This window comes from Nomascus leucogenys, chromosome 3 (genome assembly GCF_006542625.1).
Source record: "Nomascus leucogenys isolate Asia chromosome 3, Asia_NLE_v1, whole genome shotgun sequence".
Taxonomy (NCBI): domain Eukaryota; kingdom Metazoa; phylum Chordata; class Mammalia; order Primates; family Hylobatidae; genus Nomascus; species Nomascus leucogenys.
In genome coordinates, this window is record NC_044383.1 from 45,982,947 (window position 1) to 46,007,833 (window position 24,887).

The 24,887-nt window shown below is 42.6% G+C and overlaps 1 protein-coding gene across 1 annotated transcript in view; it reads right to left on the reverse strand.

The window, feature by feature from the left end:
• PAPSS2 (3'-phosphoadenosine 5'-phosphosulfate synthase 2) overlaps nt 1-20,808 on the reverse strand; it is an 89,816-nt gene extending 69,008 nt beyond the window's left edge. Inside the window, exon 1 of the mRNA XM_003255168.3 lies at nt 20,614-20,808. Coding sequence (XP_003255216.2) covers nt 20,614-20,640 — 27 coding nt within the window. The 5' untranslated portion in view covers nt 20,641-20,808. The remainder of the gene's footprint in view (nt 1-20,613) is intronic.
• Nucleotides 20,809-24,887: the final 4,079 nt, after the last annotated feature.

Here is a 24,887-nt window from a genome sequence, read left to right on the forward strand (position 1 = left end):
CCCTTTTTTCCACATCCTCACCAGTATTACTTTTTTTTGTCTTTTTACATATTAGCCCTTCTACATGAGGTGAGGTAATATCTCATGGTTTTGATTTGAATTTTCCTGACAATTAGTGATGTGGAGCATTTTTTCACATATCTGTTGGCCATTTGCATGTCTTCTTTTGAGAATTGTCTATTCATGTCCTTTGCCCACTTTTTAATGGAATTTTTTTTTTTTTTACACTGCTGGGTTTCTGGTATAGCCTGGATATTAGTCCCTTGTCGGAAAATAGTATGCGATATTTTCTCTCATTCAACTGGTTGTCTCTTCATGCTGTTGACTGTTTCCTTTGTTGTGCAGAAGCTTCTTAGTTTAATATAGTTCAATTTGTCTATTTTCGTTCTAGGTGTCCGTGCTTTTAAGTCTTAACCATAAAATATTTGCCTAGACCAATATCTTCAAGTGTTTTCCCTGTGTTTTCTTCCAGTAGTTTTAAAGTTTGGGGTCTTATATTCACATCTTTAATCCATCTTCAGTTGATTTTTGTATATGGTGGGAGACAAGGGTCCAGTTTCAATCTTCTGTGTATGGATAGTCAATTTTCCCAGCACCATTTATTGAAGAGGGTATCCTTTCCCCAGTGTATAGTCTTAGTGCCTTTGTAGAAAATCAGTTGGCTATAAATATGCGGATTTATCTCTGGGGAAAAAAAGTTCTTATATTGAAAAAATTTATAGTATCTGAATGTGTGTTATACTTAGAAGTGGTCTTCCCCATTCCATGATTATATAAGATTCATGTTTTTTTCTTGTAGTTCTATGGGTTTCTCAATGCTTAAATCTTTGCTCCATCAAACCTCTTCTTTATAAAATAAATTCTTAAAATGCCTATCTTTATTTACAAGGCTAAGCATATCTTTTTTAAAAAGATTATATTCTCAACTCTGTGATCGCAATTTTTAAAAGTCTCCATTCTCTGGCAGGTACTGACCTATGACCATAGTTAGAGAGTGGTTCAAAGTACATTCCACACACATGCATGTAATATAAATCTTACATAGTGGGTGCTATCATCATATAAAGAGATAGTGGGGAGCTTTCCAGTTATAACTTGATAAAGAGTTTTCACTGGACAACATTTTGAAATCATACTGCCTATGAAAATGAAGATCCAGGAAAAGCACACAAAGCTTCTTAGAGGGAGGTGATTGTCTTAATTCTCCATGTTTCTCCTGCACGGGGCTGGTAACAGGGCTTGCTGTAGAATTGACTCCTCTTTCATGTCCACTCTGGTTACTAGATGTCAAGCAATTTTATCTCTGTCATTTTTGGTCCAAAAGTATCCTGAAATTCATTTTCCACTCTGATAGTTGCATAGGAGAATTAGAGGAAAAGGACAAATTGTAATTGCTTTTTAGATTCAATACATGGGGGCATATATTTTTCAAAATATTTGTAGTCAAATACACTTCAAAATAATATAGAAGGAAAAAGAAAGTAAAACAAAGTTGCCATCCTTAAAAAGACACAACTGTAAATCAGAAAAAAAGAATTGCCATTGGCTTGAGTCATCCAATCTTTTAAAGCTTAGATATCTGCATTAAATGTCTGTCTTTTTATTTTATCTTATTTTTTGAGATGGATTCTCGCTCTGTTGCCCAGGCTGGAGTGTAATGGCGTGATCTCAGCTCACTGCTGCCTCTGCCTCCCGGGTTCAAGCAGTTTTCCTGCCTCAACCTCTGGAGTAGCTGGGATTACAGGAGCGTGCTGCCATGGCCGGCGAACTTTTTTATTTTTAGTAGAGACGGGGTTTCATCATGTTGTCCAAGTTGGTCTCAAACTCCTGACCTCAAGTGATCTGCCTGCCTCGGCCTCCCAAAATGCTGGGATTATAGGCATGAGCCACCACATCCGGCCTTTTTTTTTTTTTTTGTGAGACAGGGTCTCACTCTGTCACCCAGGCTGGAGCACAGTGGCACAATCTTGGCTTACTGCAGCCTTGAACTGCTGGGCTCAAGTGATCCTCCCACCTCAGCCTCCCAAGTAGCTGTGTCTACAGGCATGTGCCATCACACCCGGCTTGGCTTTTCTTTTCTTTATTGCATTAAAGATGAATAATCTCTGTAAAGATAAGTGCTATATAATGCAACATATTAATTTTATTTTATTTTTTTTGAGACGGAGTCTCGCTCTGTCGCCCAGGCTGGAGTGCAGTGGCGCAATCTCGGCTCACTGCAAGCTCCGCCTCCCGGGTTCACGCCATTCTCCTGCCTCAGCCTCCGAGTAGCTGGGACTACAGGCGCCCGCCACCACGCCCGGCTAATTTTTTGTATTTTTAGTAGAGACGGGGTTTCACCGTGGTCTCGATCTCCTGACCTCGTGATCCGCCCGCCTCGGCCTCCCAAAGTGCTGGCATTACAAGTGTGAGCCATCGCGCCCGGCCTGCAACATATTAATTTTTAAAACTAATGAAATAAAGTTGATCAAAATTCATGATCAGATAAACCAAGTCAGGCAATCTATTAGCTTGTATGGAAAAGGTACAAAGCTTATGAGTTAATTTGATCCATTCTAAGTTTTAGGTGACAATTATGAAACATATAAGTGGGCAGGATTTCTGCCCTTGAGGTACTTACATATTTCTCCCAGGAATGCTAGAATTACACTGAAAACTCACAAAGGAAAGACAGGTCCGTTTTTGGAGGGTCCTTCCAAGGTGGGTCCCTATACTCATGTCTATCAAATGCGACAAGGAAATTATTTTGGATTTATTCCCATTGGAACATACAAAGTTCAACAGCAAGATCTGGAGATTTACACTCTAGAGAATTACAAGCTACTTTCTTAAGCCACTTCCTTAATTGTGATATGGGAATGGGGCAAATTTCCAAAGATAAAGTCACCACCGTCAAGAACAGCTCACTAAGAAAGAATGGTCTTCAGATTTTTCCAGAAAGCTGTCTTCCCATCAGGTAATGGTAAAACAGGACAAGGATAGTAAGCTTTTAAACGTTCCAGCTACATTCCTCATGGAATATTTAAAATTTAATTTTAAATATTCCATGAGGAATGTAGTGACCACAGAAGACTGCATTGGCTGGGAAATGGCTTTACATTAAAAAAAAAAAAAAAATCTGGAAAGGGAAAACAGCTTTCTGAAGTAGAGAAAACTCATCTGTTACTAACTAGCCGGCAGCCCTCAGGCATGTTACAATGCTCTCATTTGCATTGGGAAGGAATTAGGCTAGGCTGAGGTTCTCAAGCCTGGCTGAACCAAGAAACTTTGTAGCCAGTTTTTGAAGACTGCCTCCATTCCCCAACACCGATCCATTCAATCAGACTCGCTAGGAGTGCGGTCCAGGCATCAATATTTTGTGAAGCTGGCCGGGCGCGGTGGCTCACGCTTGTAATCCCAGCACTTTGGGAGGCCAACGCGGGCGGATCACGAGGTCAGGAGATAGGGACCACGGTGAAACCCCGTCTCTACTAAAAATACAAAAAATTAGCCGGGCGTGGTGGCGGGAGCCTGTAGTCCCAGCTACTCGGAGAGGCTGAGGCAGGAGAATGGCGTGAACCCGGGAGGCGGAGCTTGCAGTGAGCCGAGATTGCGCCACTGCACTCCAGCCTGGGCGACAGAGCGAGACTCCGTCTCAAAAAAAAAAAAAAAAAAAAAAATATATATATATATATATGTTTATTTTGCGAAGCTTAGCAGGGTGGAGAAAAACTGGACTACATAATCTCTAAGGTGGCACCCAGATCTCACTAAATTAGTAGATGCATTCAGAATAGCAGCGTAATGAATGGAACACAGGGAAGCATAAAACCCATGCAGGTATAAGTAAATCCTAACCAGGGACTTACAACACAAACTATTAGCATGAAATTACATTCTCAAATGAACCTTGGCCCCCCTATACATGAATAATAAATGTGCTTGACTTACAGCAACAAAACCACTCAAGACACAGAAGAATACAAAAGGGATTGTGTCATTAACTTACAGTAATATTTGTACTTTTTATCGAATTCCAAACTTACAAAATACACACATACCAAGTTTTGAAAATTCAAATATGCGAATCTTTTTAATGCAAACTACAATTCAAAGAGGGTGAAGAGGTAGGTTTTCAATTTTTCACTGACAAATATCTAGTTGATATGGTATAAACCAAGAGAATGATTTAATAAGTACGTATACATTCCTTGTTTTTAGAAGAAAGAGAGAATACTAAATGATAACAGTCAGTGCTAATGCTATGACTAAGAGCGTGTTGTAAGTCATTACTAGAAAAGATTCATTTGAATAGTGTTTTAAAAAGACAAAATAAAGGACCTCCCTCTTAGGGCCCGCTGTTTTGAATTTTAGCCAATAGGGCATAAGATCTTAAACTGCAGTTCCTAGACATGGGTCTTGTAAGAGGAGTCTATAACTCCTTGAAACCATATGTAAAAATTGTGTATCTGTGTCTGTGTGTGCATACATGCATGTGGGCACACCCATGCACGGAGGTTTCTTACCCTTTTTGGAGTCAAAAACCCCTATGGTCGCCTATGGATCCCCTCTCAGAAAAGTGTTTTTAAATGAATTAAACACAAAGGATTGCCAATAAAAGAAAAAGAATTACAGTAACAAAATGCTTTTTAAAAATTATAACAGTAATAAATATGCTTCTTTAGCAATGTATTAAATAACAAGAACTAGCTGTCTAGGTAGACAGCTATAATCTTAATTTTGAAGTATTTTTATAACTCTTTTATAGATCTTTTTATAGATCTTAATTTTCTAGTGATAAAGAGCACAGATATTTTGCAATATCTGCAACAATATAATTTGATATTAAAGTATCTGCGGTTTCTACTGGTGACATAGTCACAAGTATTGCTAATATTGCTGTGGTTTGTTGCCTGTCTTCATAATTGAAGAAAATGCTAAATTTCTGTTACAAGTTATAAAAAAAAAATTACTGCTGGGCGCAGTGGCTCATACCTGTAACCCCAGCACTTTGGGAGGCCTAGGCAGGAGGATCACTTGAGGCCAGGAGTTCAAGACCAGCCTGGCCAACATGGTGAAATCTCATCTCCACCAAAAATATAAAAAATTAGCTGGGTGAGGTGGAGGCGCGTGCCTGTTATCCCAGCTACTCAGAGGGCTGAGGCAGGAGAATCGCTTGAACATAGGAGGTGGAGGTTGCAGTGAGTCGAGATCGTGCCACTGCACTCCAGCCTGGGTGACAGAGTAAGACTTCATCTCAAAAAAAAAATTTTTTTTACCCATCCAAGTTCACAACCTTCCTGACTTCTCGGGACTCTAGATACTAAAGAACCTCTGCTCTCTCTTTATCAGTCTTGAAGGGGTTGATTTGTAAGCCTGCAGGAAGGGTAGAACATTAGACCACAAAGCACTCAACGAGCACTTCATGGCCTGGCTCTAGGCCCTGCAGGCATAGAGCCCTGGACAGTCCCAAGATAACAGGCAGAATGGTAAAAGAGAGCTCTGGGTAGAGCTCTCTACTCTGAGGTAGAATGGTAAAAGAAAGCTCTGGGACCTTCTAGAACAAAAATTCAGATACGTATTACTATTAATTTTATATTTTAATGTTCTGTAGAGTTCCTAAAAGTATTCAGTGACTTGGAAGATTCATAAAGCATAGCAAAAACTCATGAATCAGAAGTGGACAAGAAAAGGGAAAGAGAACAACCCAGGGGCATAAAACGAAGTGGTACCAAGCATAAAGCTGGTGCAAAAAAAAAAAAAAAAAGTAAGCCAAAAATTCACTTCTGAGCTTTCTGGCAGGCATCTTGAAGAGGAAAACCTGGATGGTCCCAAAATTCAAAAGGAATTAGACACACACACACACACATACATATGAATACATACACACACAAACATACACACACAGCTCAGAAAAATATAACCCTTCTGGTAGGAAAACTAGACAGCAATGTGTCCCTATGTATTTTTATAAAGAGAATATAAAGAAAATCCCAGGCTCGGCACAGTGGCTCACACCTGCAATCCCCAGCACTTCAGGAGGCCAAGGTGGGAGGATCGCTTGAGGCCAGGAGTACAAGACCAGCCTGGGCAACATAGGGAGACCCATCTCTACAAAAACAAAAACAAAGAAAATTCCAGAGATATTTATAAAGGGAATGCTCTAATTAATAAATAATCTGAATAATATCATTACAGTAGACACACTAGTGAGTTCCACAGAACTTTAAAAAAATAATGTTTTAACAAAACAATGACAATACACTAAACACAATTCAATGGGGCTCATGAAGTACAGCTAGTACTCAGCTCTCTGAATTCAGACACATAGAGTTACAAGCTGACAGGCCATGAGCCTAAGCATCTTCCAACTGAACACTGGCCCCCACCATATACAGCAGGAGGTGGCAAATTTTTCTTAAAGGATCAGACAGTATACATTCTCAGCCTTGCAGGCCACACAGAAATACCCATCCTTGCTGTAAAAGAAGCCACAATGTGTAAATGAATAAGCATGGTACGTTTCAAAAGCTTTATTTATAGACACTAAAATTTTAATTTCATATACTTTTCATAACACAAAATATAATTTTTCCTTTGACTTCTCCCCATCAGTCTTTTAAAAAAATGTCAAAACCATTCCTAGCTTATAGGCCTACCAAAACAGGCAGGTGACTGTGGTTTGGCCCACAGGATATGATTTCCTAACCCCTGGTCTACGGGACCAAATTTCCCCCAAGATATCTCATTGTCACTGTACCCTTCTCTTTCCTCAAGCCTTGGTCTATAACAACTTTTTTTTTTTAAGTAGTCACTGCTTCTACATTTGATCTGCAACTATACACAAAGGCAATCAGGATGACATATAGGCAGACGTGGCTTCAGAATTTCTATGTTTAATGGATATAAAAAGGTAATCCAGGATGAACTAGCAGGAAAGAAATGGTGTAGTTCCCATTGTCCTCATTAAAATAAACACACACAAAAAGGGTAGAAAACCTTGAATGTACAACTTTCTCTACTTCAAGGATCACATATTAGTTTTTTAGAAGCATCCAAAAATATGTGTAATTAGCTAAATCACTTAATTCACATGTTACATCATTTATATCACTAGTTCTCCCAATGAAAATGAAGCCATATAATGTTTCACAGCACACAGTTAACTTGGTGCAATCCAAATAAGAAACCCTTCATTCCAAATATCATCCCAATATCCCTGAGCCTCTGTCTGTTCTCAGACAAAACATGGGACTCGGCCACCAAACTTGGCAAACTCGAGTGGTCTCTACTTTACATCGCCCCACAAGAAGACTGCAGGGAATTTACCTCATTTCTTTATTTTAGTGGCCTAATCTATGATTTGTAATACTTGTAACGACCTGTTATGTAGAGCTACTAAGATAATTGATAACAAAGTATGAATAAGTCTTGATGAGCATGATGAAAGAAAGGTATTATGCATGCCCAGAGGAACTCCGCTATAATACAGGGAGGTAGCAATTACCCTTATGGTAATACCACGTGCATAAAATTGAGCCTCCTGAAATGTGTAACTGCAATCAGAAGATGCTCAAAGCCACACAATTACAGTGTTCAACCCAGGTCTCAGCTGCCCCTCCTAACACTAGCCCTGTTGGTGTTCCACTGTAGGCTGTACATTGCTACCTATCTGTATTTTCTTTATATTTTTTCTCAATTGGTTCTGGTTATTAGGCTGTGTATATAAAACAATCTCCCTGAACCACGAAATATTAAAATTCTGTGCTGAGCAATGGAAATGCTGATGAAACCTCTAGTACATCCAGAGAACAGGCCCATAGCCTGTGGGGTTTTGGGAACTTGTAACTCGTGAATGCTCGACTATGCAGCACTCACATAATGAACAAGGCTGGGTGTAGAGTTATGTGTAAGTCACTGCAATTATTTCTAAAATCACTTATTCTTGAGTGTATGCATTCACCCACTAGAACACTGAAGCCTTGTATTCTTAAGGTGAAATGTTGGGTTCAATTCCAAAGACTACTGTTCCTAAAACTGGCCACAGAGCCTCATCCAAACTAACATTTATTGCCTTTTAACAGCATTTGCTAAAATCCACATCTTCTAAAGATTACACAACATTACAAAAAGCCCCTAAGGAAATCCCTTTCAAAGTGCCTGCATCATCCTTTCAGTCTGCAAAGACAAAATTAAAATGCATGTTTAAATAATCAAAAGATCCTTTTGCATTCTCACAGTCATAGTATCCATTATGTTATTTTAACTGAAGAAAAAAAAGAATGATTGAAAACATGGCACTTGTGTTCCAGCTCTGCCACTTAGGATTACGCATCCTGAGGCAAGTTACTTAGTCTCTACAAGCTTCAGAGTTCTCTACTGTAAAGTAGGGATAAGAACTACTTCACAGGTTATTGTGAGGATGAGATGGGATACTGTATGGATAGTCCCTGGATAAATGCTTGTTCCCTTCTTCTATTTGGGGAACCCTGTTGGGTACACAAGGTGCCTTCCTGAATCCCAAGGGATGTTATTATGTCAATAAGGATTAATAACATAGTGTGATGTGTAAAAGGCTTTTTGAGTCACAGCCTCAACACTGAGAAGAAAATGGAAGAAACTGAGTATTTTTGATGACCCAGATTTTTCCATTCCCTAAATGTGGCTAACTGTGCAGAGACAACACATCTTTAGACAGAATTTCGTAACCCACTGTGAAGACACAAATTCTGTGATTCAATTTCTATGCAGTCACCATGATTCTTTTTATTTAAATAATGCAGCTCCTCTCCAGTAAAAGGCTTCAATTTCATCCCCTGAAATACACTCAGCCAATGCTGCTCTCCTCAGCCTGAGTGTGTGTGTCTGTGTGTGTGTGTGTGCTCCATCTTTTTATACAATCATCTCCTGAGAATGGGAATATGAACCTTCCTAGTACCTATCGCTGAAACACTAGCCCAGGATTGCTGAAAAACTTGCACTTCCCTTACCTATGTGTTAGAAGGAGACAACGCTCCCAAATTTTTCTTCCAAACACCAAGGAACGTACCTTTTACAATTCCATGATTTCTAGGCACTCCTCATTGATAGGTTGACAACATCCTTAAGCGTTGACCTTGAACTGGGTCAAATTTTTATGTGAAAAATGCACTGGTGTTCTAGTTTCTTTTTTATTATCTACAAATCATATTAATAATTACAACTTGGCTCAAGTATTGCAGCTAGTGGAAACAAATTATTCTGTTCACGTTTGCTGAATACTGACATAGCCGTAAGGCTAGGCAATAAAAACTATTACCCATACAGGTTGAGTCTGAGAACAAATAAAATTTATTTTCCAATTATTCACCTTATGTTACCATAAAGAAAGAAATGCGTGTGATAGTGAGGGTAACATGTATTTGCTAATTTATGCCACTTACTCTTTTTTAATAAAAGTGCTGGGGAATGTTTCTCAATAGAATTCATTATTATTATCTTGAGATACTAGCAGTAGACAGCTGCCAGAATATTTTACAAATGAAGCAGTAATACATTACTAGTTACCTAATCTAGCTGTGTTGGCTACATGGCATGAAGTCTCATTGCCTCTATGAAATAAACATCTTATTAACTACAGAGAAGCTAATAAGATTCTAACTTCTCCTTTGGGTAACTCTCTAAAGACCCATTTCAGTTAAATGAGTTCCCTTTGGACTATTTATTCACAAACTTGCTTCGCGAGATGGTGAAGAGTCAATGAGTTAACACACAGGTCGGTGCTCAATAAACCGTGGCAATGAACAGAATACAACAGAGTAGGAATTTTCTAACAAAATATGCTCTAAAAAAAGAAACTTCAGGCCGGGCGCGGTTGCTCACGCTTGTAATCCCAGCACTTTGGGAGGCCGAGGCGGGCGGATCACGAGGTCAGGAGATCGAGACCACGGTGAAACCCCGTCTCTACTAAAAATACAAAAAAAAAAATTAGCCGGGCGTGGTGGCGGGCGCCTGTAGTCCCAGCTACTCGGAGAGGCTGAGGCAGGAGAATGGCGTGAACCCGGGAGGCGGAGCTTGCAGTGAGCCGAGATCGCGCCACTGCACTCCAGCCTAGGGGACAGAGCGAGACTCCGTCTCGGAAAAAAAAAAAAAGAAACTTCAGATAAATACGCACATTCCACAATCGGAATTTTAATGTCTAGGCTTTATTTGATGTCTTCTTACTCTGTTGGCTAACTTAAAGGTCAAATGAAAAATTATTTTAGTTATGATTTGGTTATTTTTTAGTAACTACTCAAAACATTGTTGTACTAGTGACCCAATGGCCCAAGAGCCATAATTACTCATATAATTTTTTTTTTTTTTTTTTTTTTTGAGACGGAGTCTCGCTCTGTCGCCCAGGCTGGAGTGCAGTGGCGCAATCTCGGCTCACTGCAAGCTCCGCCTCCCGGGTTCACGCCATTCTCCTGCCTCAGCCTCTCCGAGTAGCTGGGACTACAGGCGCCCGCCACCTCGCCCGGCTAATTTTTTTTTTTGTATTTTTAGTAGAGACGGGGTTTCACCGTGGTCTCGATCTCCTGACCTCGTGATCCGCCCACCTCGGCCTCCCAAAGTGCTGGGATTACAAGCGTGAGCCACCGCGCCCGGCCCACTCATATAATTTAGGAAAACACTCTCTATTGGGAGTCAGCAATTTAAGTCCTGGGAAGACCACACATGGTTACTATAATCGACTTCATAGTACTTTGTGAACTTAGGAAGCAATGGAAATGGATAGATTTAGAGGTAAAATTGAACTGAGGCTTTGGCGTATAACTGAACTTGGTCCAGCCTTTACCAAATACAACTTTATCTGAACTGCATGCTATCTAATCCATGATTTTGATAAAACAATTAAACCATCTGAGAAGGTTTAAGGAAGACTGAGTGAGGTGGGAAAGGGTTGAATTTTCTAAAGAGAAACAGTCCGGCCAATCAAAAATATTTCAAAACAGTCAAGTTACATCTTTCAAATACTGCTTTTTGGTCTGTATTTTCTGTCCCCAGAATGCCACAACAAAATGCTAAAGCTAAGTCAGAATGTAATAAACCAACTGGGAGGAAGTTTTATGGAAAATATTTCTTGTTGAATGAAAGAGGAAACAAAGCTGTAGAAAATGGGCAGGGTCACTTTCAAAGGGCATGTGATAAAGAGAGAAGTGATAAGCGTGTGGTAGGGTGATCAGAGTTCTAGCTTAGTGGAAGTATCCCCACCCAGTCAACCCAAAGAATGGCTATAGAGCCTGGCACAGCTCTTAACGCTGTATATCAACTGTTATATAAAGAGCTTAAAGGTGAGTTCCTAATTTTCCTTCCGGAAGTAAAATACTAGAATTATTTTTAAACACACACACACACACATTTTTAAAGTAGAGACAGCCTTAATATAGAGTAAATAATGTTCAACTTAGAAAAATGAGGAAACGTAAGAAAAGTCAATTGGGAATTTTATTGCTTTTAGCTCAAGGCCACTGCAAGACTTACTGAGCAGAACGTTGATAATATAAAGGTGCGAGTGGAGTGCTTCAATTAGAAAAGGCAAATGCTGTGTTTAGAATAGACTTAAAGACAGTGAATAGACTAAAAACTATAATTAAAGAATATAAGGCTTTGGTAGCTATTGTTAATTATGACAAATAGAGATCCTGGTTTGGTCATTCAATAAATATTGTTGAGTGAGTGAGGTAAACAAATATACACGTGAGGATTTTGACAGGAACTGAAAAAGGAAAAGATTTTAGAGAGCTTAAGGGAACAAAGTAATACACATGGGACCCCCAGCAGAGGGCCAAAAAGTTAATTCAGGTTTTTAACATTGGCAAATGTATGAAAATAAAATCATCACTAATGCTTGAGTTGCTTACTTTGCTGGAAATTGGGAAGGCACGAATTATTCATAAATTAATAATGACTGGAGGAGGGTGTAGATGAATAAAGTTTATAGGGATAAAATCTCAGATTTTCTTCTAGGTGGTTTAAATCCATAAAGTCTACAAATGACTTTAAAAGCACACACCCAACATAAAATTGTTTTAAAAAAGTAATTGTGGTATGAGACTGGATGTAGATGCTTGGTGGATAAAAATCAATACTTTTCATAATAAATCAATAATAAAACATAAAGCAAGTGTTAACAGACATTTAAATCAAATATTGACTAGCAGAGAAATTATCACTATGAATGATGCAGCATTTGACATAATATATTTATGTAACCGTTTTAAAAATCTTTATTGTCACAGGCTATAGGCTTTCATTACCAAAAGTTAGTATTTGATGCTATACAGATTGAGCTTGTCATGCTTATATTACAGTCATGCTTGCAAGATATCAATTATAGCAAAATCAACTTCGGTAGTAAATTTGAAATGCAGAAAGGGATACTGATAAGATTTTAAAGGAAGTCACATCAGTCAACTGATGGAATCCATTTTATACACCACGTGTCATCAGAGGCAACTTATATTTCAAGTTTTAATACAGTGGCTCTTTTGTACAGAAAAAAATATTTTCACCTTGTACATCAATTTGTTTGTTTGTTTGTTTTGTTGAGGTTTTTTTGAGACAGGCTCTCACTCTGTCACCCAGGCTGGAGTGTAGTGGCATGATCATGGCTGACTGCAGCCTTGACCTCCAGTACTTGGGCGATCCCACCTCAGCCTCCTGGATAGCTGGGACTACAGGCCCGCGCCACTACACTTGGCTAATTTTTGCATTTTTGTAGAGATGAGGTTTTGCCATGTTGCCCAGGCTGGTCTCATACTCCTGCGCTTAAGTGATCCACCCACCTCAGCCTCTCAAAGTGCTGGGATTACAGGCATGAGCCACCACACCCAGCCAATTTATTGTAAATTTTTCAAAAATGTGGTGATCAAAAAGACAGGAAAAAGGAACAAGAAGATAAAATTTATAACAAATACAGCCGGGCGCGGTGGCTCACGCCTGTAATCCCAGCACTTTGGGAGGCCGAGGCGAGTGGATCACGAGGTCAGGAGATCGAGACCTGGCTAACACGGTGAAACCCCATCTCTACTAAAAATACAAAAAATTAGCTGGGCGTGTTGGCGGGCGCCTGTAGTCCCAGCTACTTGGGAGGCTGAGGCAGGAGAATGGCGTGAACCCGGGAGGCGGAGCTTGCAGTGAGCCAAGATAGCGCCACTGCAGTCCGGCCTGGAAGACAGTGAGACTCCGCCTCAAAAAAAAAAAAAAAAAAATTATAACAAATACAATGCTTATGATAAACCAATTAACCTTTCTGGAACACTTTAATCTTTATTAAAAGAGAAGCGAAGCAAGCTTGGGTACCAGTCTGAGTCTGAAACAGGGAGTAGTGTCCTGCCCCTGGTGCTGAGCTTGGGGAAGAGGGAGGCCAAATAGGCCTAGGGGCTCTGAAAGCAGAGGGCATTGGATGTGCTTCTGATCTCAGAGGAAAAGAGGGTGGGTTTCAGCAGCCCCCAGAGCTCCTCCAAGTCCCTGCATGGTCACAGCAAAGTAGGAACCTAGTTCCCACACTCCTAGGAGTAGTGGGGACATGTCAAGGACCTTAACTAGTCCCACCAAATTCATCTCCCATGACCTCAGAGTTGTGCTGGAGCAACAAAACGGCCTCAGGGTACCCAGGAGAGCATGAAAGAAGTAAGGAGAGTTGTTTAAACTGAAGGGGTCTTTCAGACAAGAACGCACTTGAAATTGGACCAACACTAGGGATTGGACAGGACAATGCACATCTCTAAGGATGTCTGCCTAGGCAGAGACCACCAAGACAAGGTGAGCACTCCCCACTCCACTCTGTAGCACATCCTAGGGAACAAGGATTAAATCAAAGATTTTTGACTAGCTATCTGACTGGAGTTCATGTTTATAAAGTACTCCTTTTATGAGAGCGACACAGGTCTGGTAAGGTATGATAGGAGATGTTAATGATTCACAGGAATCTAGAAAGGGTAGAGGTTTCTGTCTCCAGCAGTGATGGGTAGGTTATTCAGATTGATGCTTCCACTGAAAATAACTATAAATGCTAGTAATAATATAAAATAATCTAATTTAAAACAACAGGACAAGCACAGTGGCTCATGCCTGTAATCCCAGCACTCTGGGAGGCCAAGGCCGACAGACCTGGCCAACACGGTGAAAACCCGTCTCAACTAAAAATACAAAAATTAGCCGGCTGTGGTGGTGCACACCTGTAATCCCAGCTACTAGGGAGGCTGAGGCATGAGAATCACTTGAACTCGGGAGGTGGAGGTTGCAATGAGCCAAGATCACGCCACAGCACTTGAACCTGGGTGACAGAGCAAGACTCCATCTAAAAAAAAATTAAAACAACAAATAGCTGACAAAATAGGAAGAAACTACTAGGCCAAAATCTGGAAGAAAGCAAGAACTCAAAGAGATAAGTAAGCAGAGAGGCACTTTTATCCTTATAGGGGCATATTTGCTGAGAGGAGCATATATGAACTGATTTTGACAGCTTCACTAAGAGAGGTGGAACAGAAATCAAAGCCCAGAACCCACTCAAGTGAAAAGAAAAAAAGGTCTTCCTCAAATTAAGCTGGGCTCCTAAACACTACACTCTAAAAATAAGGGTAAGCCAGAATAAACCTACCTCCCACTCAGAGAGACCTCAAGGACAATTGTCTTGGCATAGAAAGTGAGTATAAAAGGGGAGGGTGGTCCCTGGGAAGTTGTATTCACAAGCTGGCTCTCATGTGCAAAATAGCAATCCAAATTCACATCACCTAAGTCTTTAAAAAGTGGTAAATTCAGGCCAGGTGCGGTGGCTCACGCCTGCAATCCCAGCACTTTGGGAGGCCGAGGCGGGCAGATCACGAGGTCAGGTGATCAAAATCATCCTGGTTAACATGGTGAAACCCCATCTCTACTAAAAATACAAAAAATTAGCCTGGCATGGTGGTGGGCCCCCGTAGTCCAAGCTACTCAGGAGGCTGAGGCAGGAGAGTGGCATGAACCCAGAAGGTGGAACTCGCAGTGAGCCGAGATCATGCCACTGCACTCCACCAGCCTGGGTGACAGTGCGAGACTCTGTCTCAAAAAAAAAAAAAAAAAATGTGGTAAATTCAAGTTAAAGTAGTCCTAGGCTAGGAGTGGGGCCAGACACCTGGCAGAAGCAAAAGCAAATCCTCTCTGAAAACAAAGTCATTCATCCTAGGCCTGAAAGAATCTCTACAAGTAATTTTTCAGCAGTAATGACAAATACCCAGTCAAAAATAACCAAGCACACAAAGAGAAGAGGGAGTAGTGAGGAATCTAGGAAAAAATGTGGATCCTAAGAGCAAATACATTCTCCAATGAATTCTCTAGCTATTTACTCATTCATTTATTCAATGAATATTGAACACCTAATCTGTGCCAGGATCATTGTCAGGTGCTGGGCATATAAGCTGTTTCAAGTGTCATATGAACAAATCGCCTAGGGGCTAAAAGACCAGTTGAACTAGTGTTATATTTATGTTTATTTACCTTTAGTTTCTGCATTTTCCTAAGACTTCCAAACACAAAGACTAATGAGTGCCCATTACTATTTAGTGATAGATTTTGAAATAAACAGAAATGTGCTAGGACTGAGATTGACATCCTTGATGCCTTTCCCAGACTCTAATTCTCTAAAAGTTCCATGTTAGAGCTAAGCCTAATTATCCCCTCAGCAAACCACAGAGCCACATGCATCAACAGAAAAATGATAAAAGACAAAGATAACTATCTCAAAGAGATATATAACTGAGTTAACCACATTTATCTTTTAACTGCACCAAAGTCCAAACAGATGATCTAATAAATGGTGATGGCATGAATTGGGAAACACTAATTTTAAGGTACACATAGGAATAGTTGAAGGCACAGGAAGGGTGGAGAAAAGTTAGTCCAATATTTACTTTATGCATGGATTATCTTTCTTGGCCAAAGCTGTTGGCAAAAACTCACTGATACTCTGGTACCTCTACACTGATTGTCAACCAGTGTCTTCTATTCAGCCTATCACAATAAGAATTCAAATTGTCACCTCTATATTTCTGCATTTGTTTTTCCTTATTAAATATTCTGGCTGGCCAAGCACAGTGGCTCAAGCCTGCAATCCTAATACTTTGGGAGGCCAAGGCAGGAGGATCTCTTCAGCTCAGGAGTTCAAGACTGGCCAGAGCAACATAGTGAGACCTCATCTCTACCAAAACAACAACAACAAAAACTTTAAAAGTTAGCCAGCCATGATGGTGTGCACCTGTAGTACCAGGTACTCGGGAGGCTGAGGCAGGAGGATCACTTGAGCCCAGGAGGTCGAGACTGCAGTGACCCATTATAGCAGCACTGCACTCCAGTCTGTCTCAAAACAAAACAAAAATATTCTGGCTGTTGTCATTTACTGAGCCTTCAAAACAGTATGTGTGCTGTTTTTTCTTTTCATGTATGCCAAACCATGACAGTATAGTTTAATACAAATGAAATAGCTACTGCATATGAAGCACTAACTCTGGGTCTGGCACTGTGCAAGACAATTTTTAGGAGTTATTTACTTTTCACAACAATTGTAAGGGGTAAGTTATTATTACCCACATTTTACAGACGAGAAAACTTTGGGCCAGAGCAGTTACATCCTGTAACAGAAGTACGGGGGGGCAAGAGCGTGAGTTTTGATGCTGGACAGACCTGAATTTCAATAGTGCCCTGCCCCTGGTATTTCTCCTCCCCTGAAGACAAAGCTGTTTCCTGAGATGAGAGCTACTCTGGGGATGAGATGAAATCCAGTATGTCTGAGTGTCTGGCCTCTAGGAAATGCTTGTTTCTCCCTCCCTCCAGTGGTTGCTCATCTAGAATTCATGTCTTGCCTTCGGTAGTGTCTTTATATAGTTTTAAAAGTAATTACTTCTGGCTGGGTGCAGTGGCTTAAGCCTGCAATCCCAGCACTTTGGAAGGTCAAGGTGGGTGAATCACCTGAGGTCAGGAGTTCGAGACCAGCCTGACCAACGTGGCAAAACCCCATCTCTACTAAAAATACAAAAATTAGCTGGGCATGGTGGTACACACCAGTAGTGCCAGCTACTCGGGAGGCTGAGGCAGGAGAATTGCTTGAACCCGGGAGGCGGAGGTTGCAGTGAGCTGAGATCGCTCCTCTGCACTCCAGCCTGGGTGACAGAGCAAGACTCCATCTCAAAAAAAAAAAAAAAAAAAAAAGTAGCTACTTCTAGAAAAATAATGTAATACTGTACACAGTTCTGAAAATAAGGAAAAGGTAATTAGCAGGGCATGATGGTGGTGCCTGTAATCTCAGCTACTTGGGAGGCTGGGGCAAGAGAATGGCTTGAACCCGGGAGGCGGAGGTTGCAGTGAGCTGAGATCATGCCACGCTACTGCACTCCAGCCTGGGTGACAGAGTGAGACTCTGTCTCAAAAAAAAAAAGAAAGAAAGAAAATAAATAAGGGAAAGGCCAGGCACGGTGGCTCAAGCCTGTAATCCTAGCACTTTGGGAGGCTGAGGTGGGTGGATCACAAGGTCAGGAGTTCGAGACCATCCTGGCCAACATAGTGAAACCCTGTCTCTACTAAAAATACAAAAAAATTAGCAGGGCGTGGTGGCGGGCGCCTATAGTCCCAGCTACTCGGGAGGCTGAGGCAGGAGAATGGCGTGAACTCGGGAGGCGGAGCTTGCAGTGAGCCGAGATCATGCCACTGCACTCCAGCCTGGGGGACAGAGCCAGACTCTGTCTCAAAAAAAAAAAAAAAAAAAAGGGAAAATAAATAAGGAAAAGGTTGATAATCCCTTACATCTATGGAGAGCGCTGTGGTTTTCAGTACCTTTTCACTCCTTTCAAATTGTTTTCTTATTTGATCCTTCGGAAATAACTTAATATCTCAGTCAATGTTTTCAGATTGGGTGTCTCCAGAACATAACAAGTCTGTGGGCCTTGAAAAATGTTAATCCAGGAAACGATGTAAGAGGAAAGGCCCAGGCCTTTGCCTTCCCTTCTTTCCAGTCCCCTAGAGGCAGTTTGTCCCTTTCCCTCTCCTGGGTGTCTATGTGTGTGTATAGGGGGTGGGGGTGGGAGGGTAGCCAGGGTTGGAGGTAAGTGAGGGGTGGAAGGGATGAAGGGATGAATGTGACTGGTAGCTGTTTCTTTGGTTTCCATGGTAAAGATGCATAGCACAGAAGGAATGTGCTACCTTCCTTTATAAAAGAACACTTCATTTATTTTTTCTAAAACTTATGAAAAAATCATCCTACACTCTTTCATTTAAACCAAAACTATCTACTCTTCCTAGAGTGGTCTGAACTGAAAGGCAATATTCATCCAGAGAGTGCAGCCAAAAAAACCTGGAAAAGAGGTATCTCCTTTTCCCCCTCCCCCACCCAGTATACCACCTGGCACACAGTAGGTGCTCAACAAATATTTGAAGTTACTGTAGTGGCTGCTGTGTGAATTAACTGTCCTCTGTTGACAGTGCAGTAAACAATGTGATGATTCCTATAAGACCATAAAAGATCAGCTCAGTCTCACTCCTAGGCTAGCTTGTGAGGTCAGCAATACTTACTTATCAAATAATTGATTAGTTCAGAGGTCACACAAGTGGACAGATTTTGCTTTGGCCTGCAAGGTTTCAAAACACATTTTGAATGAACGAACATTCAAAGCTTGAGAGATTCCACATGCATTTACAGCTGGCTTGCTGTAAATAGTACCGATAGTACCTATCTAGACCTTTTGGGAATTTGGGTTGGTGCCTGGGTTATAACTGCGTTAGACTAAATCAAAATTCATAAAAGTTCTATTTCAGTTAGCTGTTTCAGGAGTTAATTTAATGCTGTATAAAACAGACACACACATACACCCACCCAACAAAAAATAGAAGGTTCAGAATGTGTAAATACAAAAACCAAACCCTCCGGCCCTCAAATTTCTCACTGCTTCTGACTGTGCAGAAACCCCGCAATTGATTTGTAATGACCCTGTTCTCAAACCCTCCTCTTCCTGGGCTCCTGCCGACTGGAGGCATCAAGAGGAGAGATCACCTCATCCCTTTCCAATGCTTGACAAAGTCCCCCATCACAACTGAGAAGGAATTCTTGATGCAAGCAGGAAGGTGGGAATTAAAACCCCATTGATATAAAAAGCTACTGGTACAGCGGCTTGCCATTTAGAAGACACTATTTAGGATTTTACAGAAATTAATCGCATTAAATAGGAACAAAATACAAGTGATTTTCATTTATTATTTTAAAAATATGTTACGACGCTGAGAGATCCCCACTTAAAAATTACTCCTGAGAAAGGCAGCTGGATTTTGATAAATGTCCTTTCCCAAATTGATGCCACCTACACCCTGGACCCTCCCGCTAGTCCAGTATGGTCCCTGAAAGCCACAGAGCCCCCACCCTGTTCTCTTGCTGCTCAAGTGACCCTTCTAGCCCTGCAGAGCCCCTCCACACTCCTTCCCCACTTCTTGGCTTTATATTTTGTTTTTTTTTAAACCTCTCCCCGGCCCACCACAAATACACCTCAAAGATATTTGGGTAATACACATTATATAAGAATAAACATTTATCGGGCACCTACTATGTGTCCATTGCAAGTCTACCTACTAGAGAGAGGTCAACCCATTCAGTAACCAGTACAATCATCTGAGGCTTGCAGGGTGGTGGCTGAAGATAGAATGTTCAGCGGCCGAACTGCTGAGTGGGATTTTATCAAGGCTTGCTGACCACATCTGACGTGGCCCCAATGCTGTCTAGAAGGCGCCACCCAACTCTAAGAGTCTATGATTACTGCTCCCGTTTTGGTTTTTTTTTTTTTTTTTTTTTTTTTAGTTTACTGGGTTATAATTGGCAAATAAAACTGCTGCCATTTTTAAGAATGCAAAATTTATAGGTGCCCACGTTGCTGGGAAAGAAACTTTTCTCTTTGACACGCCCTCATATTTCCCATTAAAGGAGGACAGCTCAGATTATTAATTCTGGGTAAAAGTGTGCCTCCTCATCACAATCCCCTCATCTTACTCCACCAAACCGAGGGGCACCCTCACCCCTCATTACTGAACTCGAGATGCCACCCGATGCCGAAATCAAGCTAGAGGGCTAAATCCCGCCAGTGTAGAAATGCAATTTCCTCCAGTTTGCTTCGATAATTGCAGTTTCCTCTATGAAAGTACGTCATTAAAGCCCACTCTAAGGAAGTTCCCATAGACAGAACCCCAGCGACCAGACCTGGCAGAACGGGAGTCAGCTCGATCTGCTCCGAGACCCTACAGAAGAAAAGGCGGGTCTGGAAGAGCTCCTGGGAAAGAAAGGGGATTTCCTGTCCCTGGTCCTGGATCTAGATCCGGACCCACTTGAGAAGCTCGGGAGGTCTCTCGCGGGCGCAGCGACCCCAAGGAGCGCAGATTCCCAGAGTTGCGGGGTGGAGAGGGGCTGCGGGGCGAGGGCTACCCCGGGAATTCCACACAGAGCCTCTTTCTCCTGATTCCCTCCATGCCCCCCCTTACTCCTCCTCCTCCTCCTCCCGACGCCCCCTCCCGGGGAGGGTGGGACCCAAGTGCCGGGGGATTGGGGGGTGGGGTCGGCGCTTGCAGCGCGGTGGCGGGGAGGGAAGCTGGCGCCTGGAAGCCTACCGTCTTTTGCTTCTTGATCCCCGACATGCTGGCTGGCTGCGGCGGAGCCCGGGTCCCGGGAGCAGAGACCGAAGGACGCAGGGACGGCGGCGGCGGCGGCGGCGGTGGCAGCGGCAGCGGCTGCCGGACTCCCGGGAAGGAGGTATAAAAAGGCTCCGCAGACACGTCGCACTTCCCTTGACCAGCCCCCTTCTCCTACTCCTCCTCCCGCCACGCTCCTCTCCGCCCCGTCGGTTCCGCAAGCAGCGCCCAGCCTTGGGGACCCGGCCGCCGCCGCCTGGGCGGGGTCCCCGGCCCGGCCCCTAGTCGCGGGCGCGCGCTCCGCCAGCCCCGGTCCCCGGCGAGACCTTGCAGCGGAGCGGCAGATGGCACGCCCGGCACGCGGCCCGGGGTCAAGTTCACCTCGCCCGCCCCACCCCCAGAGGGTCCCAGAGCGTCCTCCACTCCCCTCACCAGCCTCCCGCGCCTCTTCAAGGAAGTCTCCCTGCCTCTAGGACCTAAGAGCTTATTTGGTTAAGGGCAAGGATGCTTGAAGCCGCCAGGTTTGTTGGCAGGATCCTCGTGTGCTGTAGTAAAAACGAAGATTCACGCTCATGGATCCTTACAATGCACTCCGCTGAGCTCTGCCTTAATTCTCATGGGCCCCCTCCATCCTGCCCCGACCCCAGGCAGCAAGTCCTACTATCTTCCCATTTTACAAACGAGCAATTGAGGCTTTCAGACTTTGCCAAGATTATATTCCAAATGAGGGGATTCAAACCCAGGCTGTCAGCCTCCGCAGTGCAGGCTTTCTCCACCAGCATCATCACACATGGTGATAACTGGCAAGGCTCACAGCTTGTCTGTTCACTATGCGTCGTGCTGAGGGGGTTACATGCACTTCCTCCATTCCCGCTCACAACAGTATCGTCAGGTTGCAGGTATGGGCCTGTGGAGGCACGGCCCCTCCTCACAACGTCAAGCAAGTGGCAATGGCCAATGGAAGCCCAGCGACTTGTTTCAGCCCACCCCCAAAGTAGCACTTCTGTCTCACTGGAATGGGCCCTGAGGAGGAGGAAAAGGAGGCACATGTTGAGCAGGCTTAGGCCTAGGGCTCCAAGATTTTACCAGAAGTCAGTATGAGGCAACCCTCTGAAAGAACCCAAATGTCAAGGCCAAGTAGAGGTGAGAGAGAGAAGCTCTAGTGACAAGCACTTTGGGGGCAGTCACTGGGTCTCACACCCCTTGTACCTTAACTGACTCCTTGTATAATGCCACAAACGGATGGATATGACCACACTCTCAAAAGAAGTAACGTGACACACAAGGGCCACACTTCTCATTCCCACTCTAGTGTTCCTGCTGTGAAAGAGTTGGAGTAATATTCTAAGAAGGTGAGGGATGGGACTTTTCTTTCATACCTAATTGTATTTCTGGAAGACTGCCAGCTTTCCAGACAGACACTTGATCTGAGTATTCATTGACTGCCCTTCGCCATGGGAAGGTGGGAAAGAAAAATAAATCAGGAGTCAGAAACTTATAAGGCAGCCTGCATGTCTGTACAGTCTAGAGTTGTCAGCTGAATTATTTTCTTACGCATTTTGAGTAAACTGCCACCACTCCCTTCCAATGTAAGCAGCTAGGGGCAAATACGGAGTTTGAGTTTCTGTTCTGCATACAAACTAGCACATTTTAAATGTATATGAAGTTTAAACAGCAACATCCTATTCTTATTTCATTGGAAAAATCCTTTTATATTAGTTTCCACCGTATCTTAGACTCTGCCAGATCTTGCCCTAAGAGAAGGTAAAGTAAGTGTGAATTGAAAAATAGCAATTTGTGGCCTGGCGCGGTGGCTCATGCCTGTAATCCCAGCACTTTGGGAGGCCGAGGCAGGCAGATCGCCTGAGGTCAGGAGTTTGAGACTAGACTGACCAACATGATGAAACACTGTCTCTACTAAAAATACAAAATTAGCCAGGCGTGGTGGCATATGCCTGTAATCCCAGCTACTTGGGAGGCTGAGGCAGGAGAATCGCTTGAACCCGGGAGGCAGAGGTTGCAGTGAGCCGAGATTGCGCCATTGCATTCCAGCCTGAGTAACAAGAGTGAAACTCCATCTCAAAAAAAAAAAAAGAAAAGAAAAATAGCAATTTGCATGATTTTTTTTTTTATATTGCATCTAAAACAAAAGCTGTCTTCTTGAAACAGAGGAAGTTAAGGACAAATAACGTAAGCTGGGAAAGAAATATATGATTGTTTAGACCTGGGAGAGGTTTTGAGATCATTTGTCCAATTTCCCCATTCCCATATTTTACATATGAGCAATGTAAAACTGGCGCTCAGGGAAGGGAGGGCATCTGACCATAGTCACTAGTTAGGAGCAGAGCTGAGGCTTTAACCCAGGTCAGCCTGACTTCCCAAGTGCTCTGACCCCAAATGTCCTGCCCACTGAGTCACTCAGCTTCCATGCCAACTGTTTCAATACCCCATGATAACTGTAAACGAGACTGCTTATCTTGTTTTAGATTTCATTCATTCTCAAAAATTATTTTGGAATAGATATTCTTTTACTGTAAAAATGGAGGCCTCAGTTCTTTTGGACTCAAGCTAGGCTGTTTATGACCCTTTGATGTCACAGATCACCAATTTAGTCGTGATTCAGCATGGCAGTTTACTAAAAAGCAAAACACTATTTTCTCAGGGTCTTTCCTTTTAAAGGCAGTATCTTGATTTCTTTTTCATCTCACTACCCTCTTGCTCTTAGGAGAGGACATTCCTTCTGAAAAGATATGAGCAACGAGAAACTTAATTTTCGGAGCCTATCATTCTGACATATAGGAACTGGGAGAAGACTCATTCAGGGGACAGAGGAAGGGTTGAGGTCTTCTGCGTCATATGGACACACAATCTGTAACTTCTTAAGTAGTGTTCCCTCCAAGACTTCCCTGAAAAACACCATAGATAACATTGTGCCAATTGATCATCCCTGATACTACTGATAACATTTACATGAAGGTTTCCCCTGTACCACCCCCTCCCCCACCATCTCATTTTCATTTCTTCCTTCCAGAAACTGTCTGGGCTTGCATAACTTAATAAAATGGTGACTGCTAGTTGATCCTTATATTGTTTAGAAAAGATAGAATCAGTCAGCTCCTCCAAATAAACAGGAGAAGGATATACAAAGAATGCCAGTGTTGGTGAGATGTTTATGCCACAGTTTCTCCAATGCATTTTAGGGGGGCTCATCACATTAGGGGCTTTAACTTGGAGGTAACACCACTGGGTGGTCATTACAAGGAATGTGACTATATTGCCCCCTCGTGGTTGTAATGCATAAATGCTGAACAAGACCTGAAACCCCCTAAACAAAAATAAGTGCAGCATTCCACTGGGTGAAGAGCACTTAGCGAAAATCCTTGAGGATCTGAACACTTTTCTCAGGCACAGGTACTACTTAGATGAGCAAGATGTGGTCCCTGTCTTCAAGAAACTCACAATCTATTGAAAGAGAAAGAGGCCGGGCGCGGTGGCTCAAGCCTGTAATCCCAGCACTTTGGGAGGCCGCGGCGGGCGGATCACGAGGTCAGGAGATCGAGACCATCCTGGCTAACACGGTGAAACCCCGTCTCTACTAAAAACACAAAAAAAAGTAGCCGGGTGAGGTGGCGGGCGCCTGTAGTCCCAGCTACGCGGGAGGCTGAGGCAGGAGAATGGCGTGAACCCCGGGGGGCGGAGCCTGCAGTGATCGCGCCACCGAACTCCAGCCTGGGCGACAGAGCGAGACTCCGTCTCAAAAAAAAAAAAAAAAAGAAAGAAAGAGAAAGATACCCGACTCCCTTCCTGCCGCCCACTGGTTCCCCATCACTTCAATACATAATTGGTTGAACAGGTAAATATGATACGTGCATGCCTTAGACATTTTATTTTGACTTAACACATACACGTCACTAATCTTTTGATATGGGGCCAAAGGCTTCTAATTGTGACATGAGTCTACTGATAGGAACTTCATAAACTACTTTCATTAGGCATCTTCAACAATTTCCAGGTTGGAATTTTATAAAGTGGACTTAGAAATTAACGGCACTTAAAAAAATCTGACAGGAGATTCTTTCAAGATTACTACATACCCCTCCCCTATCCTTGTCTGTAGTTTTGCCTATGGCTCATTCAAAAGTACGATTTCTAGCATCTTATCTTTCCAAAGCATCTATCTGTTTTCATAGAAAACACGACTCTTTCACTCATGTGCTATTCACTCAAGTGACATCTAGTTAAATTACTTAATT